The sequence below is a fragment of the Engystomops pustulosus genome, chromosome 3, assembly GCF_040894005.1.
Source record: "Engystomops pustulosus chromosome 3, aEngPut4.maternal, whole genome shotgun sequence".
NCBI lineage: Eukaryota > Metazoa > Chordata > Amphibia > Anura > Leptodactylidae > Engystomops > Engystomops pustulosus.
Genome location: NC_092413.1, coordinates 25,576,467 through 25,592,047, shown reverse-complemented (window position 1 = coordinate 25,592,047; position 15,581 = coordinate 25,576,467). Strand labels below are relative to the sequence as shown.

At 39.8% G+C, this 15,581-nt stretch overlaps 1 protein-coding gene across 3 annotated transcripts in view; it reads left to right on the top strand.

The window, feature by feature from the left end:
* Positions 1-13,939, top strand: part of FSHR (follicle stimulating hormone receptor) — a 97,696-nt gene extending 83,757 nt beyond the window's left edge. For all 3 annotated transcript variants that reach the window (XM_072140333.1, XM_072140332.1, XM_072140331.1), the window contains 2 exons: positions 5,544-5,732; positions 10,083-13,939. In XM_072140333.1, the coding sequence (XP_071996434.1) occupies positions 5,544-5,732; positions 10,083-11,292 (1,399 nt within the window). In that variant the 3' untranslated portion in view covers positions 11,293-13,939. The remainder of the gene's footprint in view (positions 1-5,543; positions 5,733-10,082) is intronic.
* Positions 13,940-15,581: the final 1,642 nt, after the last annotated feature.

Below are 15,581 nucleotides of genomic sequence, written 5' to 3'. Positions count from 1 at the left end.
GGATTGTGGCGCATCGGCGCTGGCATGCACGCGATGGTAATCGGGGGGAGTGGCCGAACGAAAACCCAACGGATTCGGAAAAACCGCCGCATTTACAAAAAAAAAAAGTGTAGCGAAACTTGCACTTACCTTCACTAGGAATAGGCCGGTGAACTTGAGTGTATTTCGGCAGACTTCAGCGTAGCAGCGCCACCTGGTGGACGTTGGAGGAACTACCTTAGTGAATCCCGGCCGGACCCGAATCCACCACAGAGAACGCGCCGCTGGATCTAGAATGGACCGGGTAAGTAAATCTGCCCCATTGTCTCTGACTTTGTAACTTGAACCCTGACCCTAACCCCAGAAGTCGTATCTATTTTCAACCACATCCAGCCAAAACTTTAAGGTCTGTGGGGGAGGGGGTGTACCTGTGGCCTCTATAAGTAAGCAGCACATCTATATAATCAGTCATGATTACCGAATTGGATTCTAGCCTATAGTTATGATCAGTTATGGGTAATATGTTTATTTAATATGTGCATTTATACATTTCCCAATCTGGATTCTTGCCTATAGAGCATAAGAAATAACCATCACTATTTGAGTTGTTATAGAAAAACATTGGCATGTGTCAAGATAATAAAATAGCGATGAAGGCAAAGAATAGATGGAAACTTGATTAACTCTTGTACAATTTAGGAGTAGTGCCAGCTCACCTCCGATACATAAACTCCAAACCAATCCCAAATGCAAGTGGTGCTTGTGACATTCCAAACACCATAGATCCAACTGTAGACAATAAACAAAATCTGTCCGGAACACTACAACGCATGGCCAAGCGCCGAAACGCGTCGATCTATTGATACAGCTATGTTGGGCTGTAAGGAGATTTTATATCAATAAAAGAAGATCCATTGACCATACCCGGTGTTAGTTTGTAGCACGTCAGACACAGCGTGGATTTTGATTATATCTTACTCCCAATTTTTACAGTTTTGAAGGGGTTTCGTTTCCCCATGCAAGATGCATTTGCATGACCACCACCCCATTTATTGTTATGAGATTACAGTGTTAGAAAAGTGAATAGAGCAATAGTCATACATGCGCACCACATCTCCATTTACATGGGGGTTCCCCATTCTTGCAAATACTGGGGATCCTAGAGTGTCATTTTTCGGGGTATTGATGCCCTTTAAACTTCATGGGTGCTTTATTACTAAATTGCTTTTCTATGCTGATAGTTTTTCGGTTCAGTCTTGCAGGAGTTGGTCTTCTATTCTATCACCAACAAATTGTCCCTGCAGACTTTCCATCTGGAGAAGAATAAAGTCACAGACCTTTAATCTGCAATTCAACACAATCTACTAGTGTATAAAGCATGTGGTCTGGCTTTGATCTATATATAAAATATTTAAAAGCAAAAACTGAAAAAAAGGAAGCGGAACCAAACTAAACAAAATTAGAACGGATCAGTAATTTCCAGGGGAACATGCGATGATTTTATTAAAACACATTTTGCTATATTTAGTAGTTTTGACCAGAAAGAAATCCCCAACCTTTAAAGAAAATAAAAATCTAAAAAATGATATCAAAACATAGGAGGAAGTCAACAAAACAAAGAGATGATCACGTTGTTCTTCATTGTCTATAAAGGTTGTACCATTGTACCATAGTCTTGTGTTCCACAAACTACATTTCCCATAACAAGCAAATTTCCTACGATTTCCAACAAAGCATAAGATCGTAGGTAAATTTATTGATATAGCACATCCAGCCAAAACTTTAAGGTCTGTGGGGTAGGGGGTGTACCTGTGGCCTCTATAAGTAAGCAGCACATCTATATAATCAGTCATGATTACCGAATTGGATTCTAGCCTATAGGGGCTTCTTTTTAAATGATCAGTTATGGGTAATATGTTTATTTAATATGTGCATTTATAAATTTCCCAATCTGGATTCTTGCCTATAGAGCATAAGAAATAACCATCACTATTTGAGTTGTTATAGAAAAACATTGCCATGTGTCAAGATAATAAAATAGCGATGAAGACAAAGAATCCCAAATGCAAGTGGTGCTTGTGACATTCCAAACACCACAGATCCAACTGTAGACAAAAAACAAAATCTGTCCGGAACACTTCAAACGCATGGCCAAGCGCCGAAACGCGTCGATCTATTGATACAGCTATGTTGGGCTGTAAGGAGATTTTATATCAATAAAAGAAGATCCATTGACCATACCCGGTGTGAGTTTGTAGCACGTCAGACACAGCGTGGATTTTGATTATATCTTACTCCCAATTTTTACAGTTTTGAAGGGGTTTCGTTTCCCCATGCAAGATGCATTTGCATGACCACCACCCCATTTATTGTTATGAGATTACAGGAAGCGGAACCAAACTAAACAAAATTAGAACGGATCAGTAATTTCCAGGGGAACATGCAATGATTTTATTAAAACACATTTTGCTATATTTAGTAGTTTTGACCAGAAAGAAATCCCCAACCTTTAAAGAAAATAAAAATCTAAAAAATGATATCAAAACATAGGAGGAAGTCAACAAAACAAAGAGATGATCACGTTGTTCTTCATTGTCTATAAAGGTTGTACCATTGTACCATAGTCTTGTGTTCCACAAACTACATTTCCCATAACAAGCAAATTTCCTAAGATTTCCAACAAAGCATAAGATCGTAGGTAAATTTATTGATATAGCAAATTACACCAAGTTACCTTTCCGCATAATAATATTCTGATAAAATATGATGACCCTTTAAATATTCTTGACTGTTTTAAATCAAGGTAGACCAAGTACTGGAAATTGAGGCAGAGCCACCATGTCATGTTGCGTTTCAGTCACCCAAGTTGCCCCATGGACCTTTCGTCTACTAGAGAGTAGTGCGGGTAGTGAAGTATGTGGGGCCAATTGTGTTCTGGATATGACCATGTGGATGGACACTTTTTTTTAACAAACTTTTACTAAACTCAGAAAGTTACAACTTTGTTCTCATAATCATTTGGGATACAAGGTGTCAGACTCTTAAAGGGAACCTGTCACCAGGAAATCCATTTTTAGCACTCCCCCAGTCCCCACAGAGCATAGTACATACACTGCCAAAGTGTTTTTGTATTAAAAATTGGTTTTAAAGAAAAAAAAAGATATGTTATTTTGTACCATATGCTTTCATTAGCATCTGCTGTGTGACTAGGCAGTTGCCTTTTGGGAGGAGCTGGAAAGGAGCAGTTCCCCCCCACCCTTGGTAAACCACTCCTCCATGTGACCTTTTCAAATATACGCAAACACCCATCACTTGGCTTAGCGACGCCCCCTGCTCCTCTACAGCCAATCCCGAGTGAGGGGAGTTATTTATATATTTGAAAACGTCACATGTTTCCCAAGGGTGGGGGGGAACTGCTCCTTTCCAGCTCCTCCCAAAAGGCAACTGCCTAGTCACACAGCAGATGCTAATGAAAGGTACAATATAACATATCTTTTTTTCTGTAAAACCAATTTTTTATACAAAAACACTTTGGTAGTGTATGTACTATGCTCTGTGGGGACTGGGGGAGTGCTAAAAATGGGTCTCCTGGTGACAGGCTCCCTTTAATGATCACAATCTCCTTTCAAGCTGCATTCAATATTCTTATGAATGATACTGGAAACAGATAGTGTGGAAGACGAAACCCCTGTAAGAGCTTAGGTGAGCCCTTATCATGTGAAGTGATAGCAGTTCACATCAAAGAATATCATCCATCACCAATTGTACACCAACTCCAACTCTTTGCACCATTGAATATGTTCTGCTCTACTAAGTTACATTTTTTTCTCTAGCCCCCACCATTCCTAAATAGCCAATAAAAATAATTCTAGTACACTATAATAATAATTCCTTTATTTATATAGCGCACACATTGATTACGCAGCGCTGCCCAGATCTTGCCAAATTGTTCCTATAGACAACTCACCTGACCGAACTAGATAAGTATATTAGGTACTGAAACTAAAAACGTTACGGCTGGAGAAAAAATTCCAAGTGTGTCAGAATCGGTGGTGCGGAACATATTCTAGGATGGATTGGAAGATGAAGAGTTGGAGTTGGTGAAGGTGTTGAAAGGTCCTCTTTACCTGTATCTATGGTACTGTGCTTAGCTTGGTAGAGAGTTTATAGTAAATTAGTAAACAGCGTAGACTATAATAGGCTTTTGTCCATGTACAATATAGGAATGCCTTGGTGCCATGATTGTCTTTGATGTCTACTCTTTAGTACAGAATTATTTATATCTAGAGTGATGGTACGTGGTTGGTTATTTGCAGAGCTTGGGGAGACTGCAGTTGGATGAGGCCAGGACATTGATGAAGCGCAACGTTTTGTTAATTTATAGATCTGAGAATTGATCTTACGTTCTTGAGATTCATAGTCAATTTGATTGAAACCTTAAATTAACTCAGAAAAGAATTTAAACAAAACATTCCCACATACGGGGTTACTTTACACATTTTCACAAATGTTTCCAATGTGCAACTCCATATTTGTGTTTCCCTAAAGTAAACCCACTTAGCCAATTAATTTAGTAGTGAGTGTATCAATGTTACCCAACAGTCATGGGTAAATCCCTACATTGTCACTACTATGTCATTAGTATGAAGCATATATCTTTCCCCTGTACTTGTGTTCACTAATAAGGAATCATGTCAAATATGTGTTGATTTTGTACCCAAGGCCACAGCTGGATTGAGGCATGCTTGTGGCTTGAGTGCCCCTGAATTTCTGAAAGGTTCTCTTCAAGGGATTTACAGGAGAATGAGTTAACACAAAAGAAGCTGACCTCACCCATCTAATACCACTCCAAAGCTGACACAGCCCAGGACCTCCATTGGGTTTTACTTCCTGGACACAAAAATACTGCTCAACCAATGAGAGGATTAGGAGGTTCACTGCAACTACCTCTGATTGGCTGAGTAGTTACTTCCTGTTTGTCAAGAAGTATCAGTGTGGAACTTCTGAAAATTATTGGTAGGGTATCTGTAAAGTATGTGTTGCTTCTCTTATCTGAAAACTTTACTCTTCTTAGACCATTATTAAAATGTTTTCCTAAACAACTTTTTCAGCGGGAGGCTAATGCAGGATTTTTGGAACACTGTACTAGAAAAACTGCACTATAAGGATAAGGATAACCTGGTAATTATTGGAGGCTAAGTGGTGAGACCCCCTGTGGATGGTCTACTGTACCCAAGGTCAAAAAAGCATGTGAGCTACCGCTCTATTCAATGGGGAAAGTAGCTGAGCTTAGCTTTCTACACCAGTGCCATAGAGCTGTAGCTCTGTTCATCTGGGGGTGTAATGGACCCCAATTCTCATTATTGATGTGGGTTACATTATTGCGACTCTAACTGTTTTTCAGTTATTCCCTATTCATAACTTGTTGTGACGGACCAACCCCTTTAAAATGAATAAAATAATGCAAAGAAAATGGCCGTCCGACTTCGTGAGAAGGTTCAATGTAGTCCATACTGTCATTCTATATTGATCCATGAATAAAATGTCTTCTTTTCTCATTGAAGGGATATCTCAAAAACCCAAATTAGCTCTCTACCTCACCACGGATTGGATACCATAAAAAAATTGATTGCAAACCACGCTTACAACTTAAAAAAGCTGCCACCGTTGGAAATGTTTTCGGATCTGATTGAAGCCAATCTAACCTACCCGAGCCATTGCTGCGCTTTCGAAAATTGGAAAAAACAGAAAAGGTACGGTAGGTTTCCTTTAATATAACCACTGAAAATATTTTTTTTAACAATGTCCAAGAATATATCGAGGCTTTTGATTTTACACCGTGTTCATTAAAAACACAAAGTAGTACGGAAGCAATCACCTCTGGTAACCTACAGAAGTACGGACTGTGCAAAATGGGAACTACTTGTTCTGCGGCGTTTAAATTATAATATACGTCTCCCATGTTATTAACCTAATAATGTGACATACTGGATTCCAGTAAAGTATTGATTGGGAATGTATGGGCCTAGGAAAAGGCAATTAAAATAAATTGTGTGTGAAATAGGAACTGCGTTCACCTGAGGTCTTGTGAGTTATGTCATTGGAAGTCTCATGTCATTTTTCAGCGTCTTGGCACCACATGCAATAGATATAACGCGCAGAACCTGCCATTCACGACATTAGAAAGACAAACTGCTCCATGGGCCGTAGATTTGCCACCTGTATGTCATTGAAAAATGATTGAACGTCTTGCAAAATCTATGATGTTGTCTCATTGCCCACAATTTTACTACTAGTATTATTTTTACTATGAAAGGAAATAGGATTTTTTAAACAGTAGACTCATTATATATTTAGTTTAGCTTTATGGACTCCCTACTGACATTGAGTTAAATTTTGAAGTAAAACCGAGCCGCTCCTACTACAGTCCAATTGTAGATACGGGCAGCTGAGATTTAGATAACCATCATGCTGTAAAGATTGTGGTTGCAGGTTTTTGTCATGGAATTTTGCTAGATTACCCAAAGGGACTTATCAGCTAAGGGTCACCTATAAACTTATGAATATTGTGGGGGGAGTGTCCTGCAACATGACCATGCATATCAAGAGAAAATTAGCGGCCTCATTGAATAGACATGCAAATATTCGTTTGGATGTAGATGTAGATTTTTTTTTTTTGACGCATCATGGTCAAAACTGAGAGTTACAGTTCACCCAATGTTATTTAGTGCCCCCATTCAGCCTTGATTTACTGTGCCCTACTACCTTGAGAAACCAGGTAAGAGAGGGCGGACCGAGCCTAATGGCTTTTTGCAGTGGCGTGACCTGCAGCTGATGGGCCCCGACTATAATGTATGGTTTATAGTACTAGTCTTCTCATATAGGAAAGTGACACCTTACGGGCCGATAAGCCCCTCGGTCCTGGTTGCAACCGCAGCCTCTGCACCCATCAAGTTACGCTTCTGGCCTTCCTCATGGTGCAATTAAATGCTCATGTGCAATAAAATAAAACTGAAGTTTTTTTTGCTTTCAGGCAACATATTTTGTGTAAAGGGTATTCCTTAATTCCCCCTTGTGGGCTAGAAGAGGGGTGCCAAAAAAATGTTGACCAGCTGTCACCTACTGTCTATGATAGGCAAGTAGGTAGGGACAGCCTATGGGCCTAGCATTAGTGCTCACTGTGTTTCTCCTCTCCTTTTCCATCTTATTGTCTGTTCTCAAAGAGCAGCATTGCACCAGGAGTAACAATCTTATATATCGGGAGGCCAGAACTATAATTTTAAAGCAGCTTTAGTTGGACAACCCCTTTAAAAAGAGTGCAGTGCATTGCAAGAGAAGCCATATAACCAGTACATTAAATAAAAAGTACAGTCTTTTAAAAGTGTAAAATAAATGGAAAAGACTATAGAGATGTTTTCTTTCATGTGTAGTGTCTGTAGTGTTAGCTACAATAACTCCCAGGATCCCGCTGTTTCAGGTCAGAGTGTCTAGTAGAATCTCTTTATACACAGTGCCAACAGTTTAAAAATAGTCTTAGGTGGTGGCTCGCGGCCCGTCGTCTGATATAACCATGTCAACCGGAACATTAAACATAGTCCTACGTGTCAATTCTACTCACACTTTTTCTGGATAATGACTGTATCTCATTTGTATGCAACAATAATGGATAATTATGTAGATTTCACAGCATGTACCAGCAACATTTACTATAAGCTAATACCTCCAGGAGTGTGAAATAAAATATACCGCACTGCTATGTACAGCAGTGCTAGACAGGCGACCTCATAAGCCAAGAAACTGCAGGTATCATCGGAATCAGAGTTTTTTCTAATATCTGCATTTTTATAAAAAATGAAGAACACATTATACTTTATAATGATGGTTTAATTTTCTACTAGGATTTGGGTACTAAGGTTAAATTGACTTTGATTTATTCTTTATTTCTTTTAAAATTTGGAAATAATTTTGAGATTATCTGATGGTTGTCAACCAGGCACTTTTTGGGGCTCCAGATTCACCGTCAGTCCAGTTGAGAGACACAAACTGGTGTGTTCAAATTTTCTCTGAAACTGGCCAGAATTCCTCATTTATAAAGAACTTTAGACCGTACAGCTGAAGGAGTGACGTGGCTTACCTAAAAAGTAGATGTGTGCCATAAGTTATGCAAATGGACCACAATTTAGAAGCAATTTAGAAGTCATAAAGGTGTCTGAAAACCCCAAGAAGGTTGGTGCAAGAGTTGGGATAATTAAGAAAGCCATCGCTATCAACTATGGGTTCCAGTTCCCACAGTGCTCCAGTACTTCTGGTTCTCAGCATTGGGCCCAGCAGGAAGATCAGGGGAGTCCAAAACCCACTTCAGCCATTAAGTGGCCTCCTCGGACCATGGGACGTAACTTCCACTGACCATGGCAGGTCATTTCCTTTTCTGTCCCTAGGTCTGAGGAGGCTTAAGCAGATCCCCGAACCACCCCTTTATTTCTTTTCCTCACTTTTACCCTGGATCCATATGGGATTCCAGATTTATGGAATAGCCTGTTAAGACAAAGGCCAGTTTCCATCTGCATTTTGGTTTCTGTTTTGCAGTTTTTTGTCTTGATGGATAAATGGTTAGCAAAATAACAGTTTACCCTCAACAGATGCGTTTAACGGATCCTTTTCTTTCCGTTCAGTGTCAGTTTTTTTTTTATTCCAACTATCTGCTCACATAACGGCAGGTCTAACGGAAGATGTAAAAATGGAGACTAACAGACATCATTTCAAGTCTATCAAAATCAACGGGGAAAAAAATGGAAATGGAAATTGCAAAATGGAAACCTCAACGCAGATGGGGGGTGGTATTTTCTCATCAAACAGTTGAGACTGATACATTTTAGATTTTTGTAAGAAAATTCTTTCCCTTTGTGTCCTGCTTCCACAGTTTTCCTCAGGAGGAGGTTATGCGGGTGCCATTATGTAAAATAATAGTAAATGATGGTGTGCGCAGCACAAGGGTCCTGGGTGTTAGTGCACCTCCAATTGTAACACCCATGCTTTTGTTCATTAAAATTTAAAGGGGATTTCTATTAAAATATATATACTGCTACCTATGTATATATTTTTTTTCTAAAAGACCTTACCCCAGAGTCAGGGGCAGATTGAGACTACCATTGTCCCTGGTATGAACAATTTTGCCCCTGCGAGTCTAGAATTCACTACTACATCTGGTACTCAAATTAAGCTTCTTGGGGAAAGGTCAGATGTGTCCCTTCTGCTTGCTTTCAATCTGTGGTTTTAAGGGCCTTTGTAGAGCCTTCAAAGGTTGGCTCTTGTGTACATGTGTATTGAAAACAGGAACAGGTGTATGAGGATTTCATGGGTGAAGGTTCTTCTGGGTGATTTGGTTGGCTATGGGCCCCCTACTATTCTTGGTTCATGGGCTACTGCCCAAACCATGCATATTATTTTTCTCCACTGCCCAGAGTAGACCTTCTGTAGAGTGCTGACCACACTCGGTTCCCCACTGCTCTGTATTACCTGGTCTAGTTATAAAAAACGGACACAGGATAGTAGGTCAATATTACAGTTAGTTATTGGCTCCAAAGATGACAAGTTACTTTGCCTACAAATTGGGAATGGGTAGCATTGGCAACAATAGCTGAGGGTTCCATGAGTGTAAACCTTGTTAATTTTATTCTAGTACACTACGCACATCCCATCTAATAGAACAATGATATGTAACAATATTTCATGATTTTCCAATACAGGTGGTCCCCTACTTAAGGACACCCGACTTACAGACAACCCATAGTTACAGACAGACCCCTCTGACCTCTGGTGAAGCTTTCTGAATGCTTTACCATGGCCCCAGGCTGCAATGATCAGCTGTAAGGTGTCTGTAATGAAGGTTTATTGATAATCCTTGGTCGCATTACAGCAAAAAATGTTTAAACTCCAATTGTCACTGGGGCTAAAAAATTTTTTGTCTGGAACTACAATTATAAAATATACAGTTTCGACTTACATACAAATTCAACTTAAGAACAAACCTCCGGACCCTATCTTGTACATAACCCGGGGACTGCCTGTATATTTATGTAACTTGACTTTCTCTGATTTTTCAGCACCAGTTTGCATCCATTCTGCAATCAAACTAATCACTTTCTTCATGGGGAACTCAAGCCTGCAGACATGACATCTGGACATCCTGACTACCAACTGAACGATGGATTACTCTATGACCCTAGTGACAACGCTTTCGACTACTACTTTTGTGTTGACATGCATGTCGCTTGTTATCCTAAACCGGATGAATTTAACCCATGTGAAGATATAATGGGATACAATTTTCTCCGGATCCTTATGTGGTGCATCAGCATTCTCGCCATCGTAGGCAATTTAATCGTCCTGGTCATTTTACTAACTAGTAAGTCAAAATTTACCGTTCCTAAATTTTTAATGTGCAATCTTTCATTTGCTGACTTTTGCATGGGAATATATCTACTACTCATTGCATCTGTGGATATAAAAACCAAAAGCCAATATTATAATTATGCAATTGATTGGCAAACCGGAGCGGGATGTCATGCTGCAGGATTCTTTACGGTGTTTGCCAGTGAACTTTCCGTTTACACCCTGACTGCCATAACCTTGGAAAGATGGCACACGATTACCTATGCAATGCAGCTGGAACGTAAAATCCGATTTCGGCATGCCTTCGTCATTATGATTTCGGGATGGATATTTGCGTTTGTCTTGGCTTTGCTCCCGATTGTCGGAGTTAGTAGCTATATGAAGGTTAGTATTTGCTTACCGATGGATATAGAAACGCTACCTTCTCAAGCATACATTATATTTATACTAGTACTCAATGTATTGGCATTTGTGGCTATTTGCATCTGCTATGCCCATATATACATCACCGTGCGGAATCCCAATATCGTCTCTTCACACACCGATACAAAGACGGCGATCCGGATGGCAATTCTGATTTTTACCAATTTTCTATGCACGGCTCCCATTTCCTTCTTCGCCATTTCCGCATCACTCAAGGTTCCTTTAATAACCGTCTCCAACTCCAAGATTCTTTTAGTTCTTTTTTACCCCATTAATTCATGCGCTAATCCATTTTTGTATGCCTTTTTCACAAAAGCTTTCCGCAAAGACTTTTATAATTTAATGAGTCAATTCGGCTTCTGTAAATCCCAGGCTCATTTTTTTAGGACAGAGACTTCATCGTCTAATCTAAGCTCAAGAAATGGACATTATACACCTGGCCAGAAAAACAGCACCGGATCCGTGTACACGTTAGTCACACTCAATCACCAAAGCTGAAATGGCGCCTTTTATAGCATGGACGGGTTCTTAGAGAAGATTTTCACAGAACTATTTTTATAAAGCAATGAACTAAGAACCCTGGATCTAGACACTGTGGAAATTCTGGTTCTTGACTTCTCATAGATTATCTTGTATACTTGTATATAATTATTTCTACTATAGACAAAAGTGTATTTACATGTATATATGGCCAAAGCATCATTGGTTATGGTTGGACTTTCCATAGTTTTTGATGGAATTTTTGTTATGAAAGGCTCAGTCTTCGAGTACTTGTGTAGAAGCCAGATCAAAAACTGCTTCGTATATTTTATTTTCATGGCTTTACTTTCCCAAGGGGCCCCAAATGGGTGCATACAACACACTAAACAGCTTTCATTCGTGTCTAGCTCTGGCAAAAAAACTACGGGCCAGACACAGTGGGGGTCATTTACTAAGGGCCCGATTCACGTTTTCCCAACGTGTTACCCGAATATTTCCGATTTGCGCCAATTTTCCTTGTATTGCCCCGGGATTTTGGCGCACGCGATCGGATTGTGGCGCATCGGAGCTTGCACTTACCTTCACTAGGAATAGGCCGGTGAACTTGAGTGCGTTCCGATCTTCAGCGCAGCAGCGCCACCTGGTGGACCTTGGAGGAACTGCCTTAATGAATCCCGGCCGGACACGAATCCACCGCAGAGAACGCGCCGCTGGATCGCGGTAAGTAAATCTGCCCCAGTATATGTAAACCTCACCTTACATATAAACATTGGCTATGAGGTAAAATACTTCCAATTTGTTGTGTAACCAACTGGTAGAAAACTGGGAATCAATAGTGGATTATAATATAAGTGGTTTGGGCGGTAGCCCAGGGCCAAGACTTCTAGGGGGCCCATAGCCAATCATCAAACCACACATCAAATTTTCTATTGAGAAGGACCTTCACCCATGAAATCCTCATACACATGTGCATGCTCTTACTACATGTACACAAAAGCCTTTTAAGGACCTTTGCAGGTTCCTAAAACCACAGATTGAAAGCATCGGGAAATGATGCATCCTCCATTTCCAAGAAGCTGATTCTAGTACCAGATGTAGGAAGTGATTCCAACACATTTATATACCTATATACATACAGTTCATACACATACACATTTATACACTCTTACACACATGCACGCACATATAGAGCATGTATACATCACATATACAAACACATACAGTGCCATATACACGTGTACTATATATATATGGTTTTATATGGTTTGTGTAAGGAAAAGTTATACAATTTTGCAATATACTTTCTGTATCAATTCCTTATGATTTCTAGATCTCTGCTTGCTGTCATTCTATAGAAAGCTTCTGTGTTTAATCCCAGTTTACTCCTATTACTTTCTGTGATAATAACGGTCCGTGCACATGCGTGTCCATCACATCACATGGACAAATTTCTATTCACTGGAAGTAAAAATAGAAGCTTTCTTTAGCAGGACAGCAAGCAGAGATCTAGAAAACAGTGAGGAATTTATACAGAAAGTATAATGGAAAATTGTATAACTTTTCCCTTACACAAACCATATCAAATAGTTGCTGAAAGTGGACAGTCCCTTTAAGTTTGTGTTTGTAGCCTTTTACAATTAGGAAAAGTTCAGCAGGTTCTAATCTTACTTATTCTTATCTTACTGTATATATACTCGAGTATAAGCCTAGTTTTTCAACACAAAAAAATGCGCTGAAAACCCATACCCAAGTAAAAAAAATATAGGTTTTACCAGTTTTTTGTGGTAAAATTAGGGACCTCGGCTTATACTTGGGTCGGGTTATACTCGAGTATATACAGTAAATGAAAGGGAACTTGTCTCATCGCACATACAGTTAACTTTTTGGGAGACATGATACAGCATGAAAGGAACGAGGGAAATCGCTATATTGTTCATGGGAAAATATTAGAAAATTTCTTCATTTTGGCTTATGTTGGGTGTCCAATGGGCGCTACGTGACCTGTGTATAATAAGGACACACAGCAAAGTTAGAACAGGTATAGTAGAGAGTGACCAAGGTAAGTAATAAGATGATGGATCAAAGTACAAAGATTGTCAAACTGCAGCTAGTTATTCATACAAGAACAGACAGTCCTTTAGTTTCGTCATGCGAAACCCACTGCTAGCAGCCACGACTTTGCCTATCCTATACAACTACCCCTTACCAATCCAGGAAATCCCCCTGGGGGCAAGGGTAGGTGTGAGGTTCTCAACACCATCGTCGTAGAGGTCAGCACTGTCTGAGAGCACTGTGGAACCGGTACACTTCCTTTTTGTTTATACCAACGTTGGCCCCCCATGGGGAACCCTTTTATGAGACCACAATTCACAGGTTGAACAATAGGTGGCCTCACATATAGGAGATGACCTTATGACAGCATAAAACAGTATTGCCTTGAAATTAGCTCATATTTTAGGACTTGCAAGAGAACAAGTGGACAAATTGATATTTTTTTTGTAGTTTTTTTTTCCCCTGCAGTATTTGTAGACAATGAAAATATCTAATAAACCTAATTAACCTTTAAAATGCCTCCAAAAGATCACTCCTCAGTCATCGAAATATTGGGATATAATTACCCCTACCTGTAAATGTTTACTCGTTAATAAATGTTATGTTATTTTGAGCTACAGAAATATGACTCGGTTTTTGTAGATGCATATGACCGACCCGTGAGAAATTCTAGTTTATATTTCAATGGTATGTGAAGGTATGATCTCGATGAAAGATAAAACTTACTGTACTGATGGCTGTGCAGGTTTCTTTTATATAGGTGTAGAAGTAAAACAAATCACAATTAAGTCGTGTTGAGTGGTCCCGAACAGTCCGGAATGTTACAGGTTTGGGTTTCCTGGACCAGGTTTGGCTCAAACCATTCCCCCCCCCCCGACCCCATGTTAACTCTTTAAAAAACACTGGCAAAGTCAGCAGCGGCAACCTGCCAGCAGTGCAGGGCACCGTCATTGAAGATGGTTGTTCCCGATTATATCAACCAAAGCAACAACTACCCCCCAATGTCACTGAGAGGCAAAGTCGACACCTCCACTTTCATAAAAATCTGTTAGTAAGTTTGCCACTGCCATTCAAACAGTTAACACCTGCAAATGGTGCCAGCACTGGTTGCAGGTGATACTGGGTGGAGACCTGGACCACAACAGGTTTCCATCCATACTAACTCATTGAGGTGGATCACCAGTGCCACCAGTTATTGACTGAGCAAGGAGTGGAACAAATGACTTCCGATTTTTATTACCCTTAAACAACTCAAATCATAGAGGTAATGGAAGCAATTTACACTACAACAATACAGTCCAGACACATTTGGTTCATGATGAGGAGTGTGAAGTTTAAAGCATAAGTTAAGTGGTAGCCAGGATTAGATCAACCCACCGGGGACTAGAGAATACACAGATGGACCCAGGCTCTATAACACTTTATGTTGGTCCCAAAACATACCCTAAAAAGTTTATTACATTCAGTAAAAAATAATTATTGTGTCTTGCCGTGATTGTACCATTTACCTTTTAGTGATTCCTAAAATTGTTGTATGCAAATGTGGTTTGAGCCGCACACTCAGACTGCCTATTGTAGTAGGTTATAAACCAAAATCAGGAGTGCAACCCCTCAATGCGGTGATTCTGACGCTCATGATGATGTAGAAGTGTAATATGCCCAGGGGCTTCTTGGGGGTATTGTTACACGTGGTAACGTCTAATACAAGTCCTATCAGACAGGAGTGTTGAACCTCAATGCTGTTGCTAAGCGAAGCGTGACAACAACATTAAATTATTTTTATTGAATTTCAAAAAATTGAAGTTTTTACAACCCTCAAGTAGCTTTCCTTCACGCACCTTTCCCCCATTTTGTTTCAGTTTTGCTATCTGGTGGTGCACACCAAGGGTAGTCCTTTCCTTTTTGGAGACACCAACAGTATCTGTTAGTTGCAGCTATCGCTATACTACATTGAAATAATATCCCCCATCTTTTACAACATGCCTGAAGAAGGTCCCACATTAAGCCACAATGTCACTATTTATTGTTATGTGAATTATTTTTGTTCTGTACTTATACGAGAAAAAGAATTTGGAGCACAAACAAATTTCATATGGATACACCCAGGAGAGTATGGGTTAGGCCCATTTTTAATGTGACCCCGGCCTCTTCTCAGGACCATGTCCCTTAGTCGAGCAAGTCAGAGAGTGCCAAAAAAAAAGCATTGATTAATGTGGCACAAATTTGCCAGAATTCTGGTGTAAGGGCATTAATAA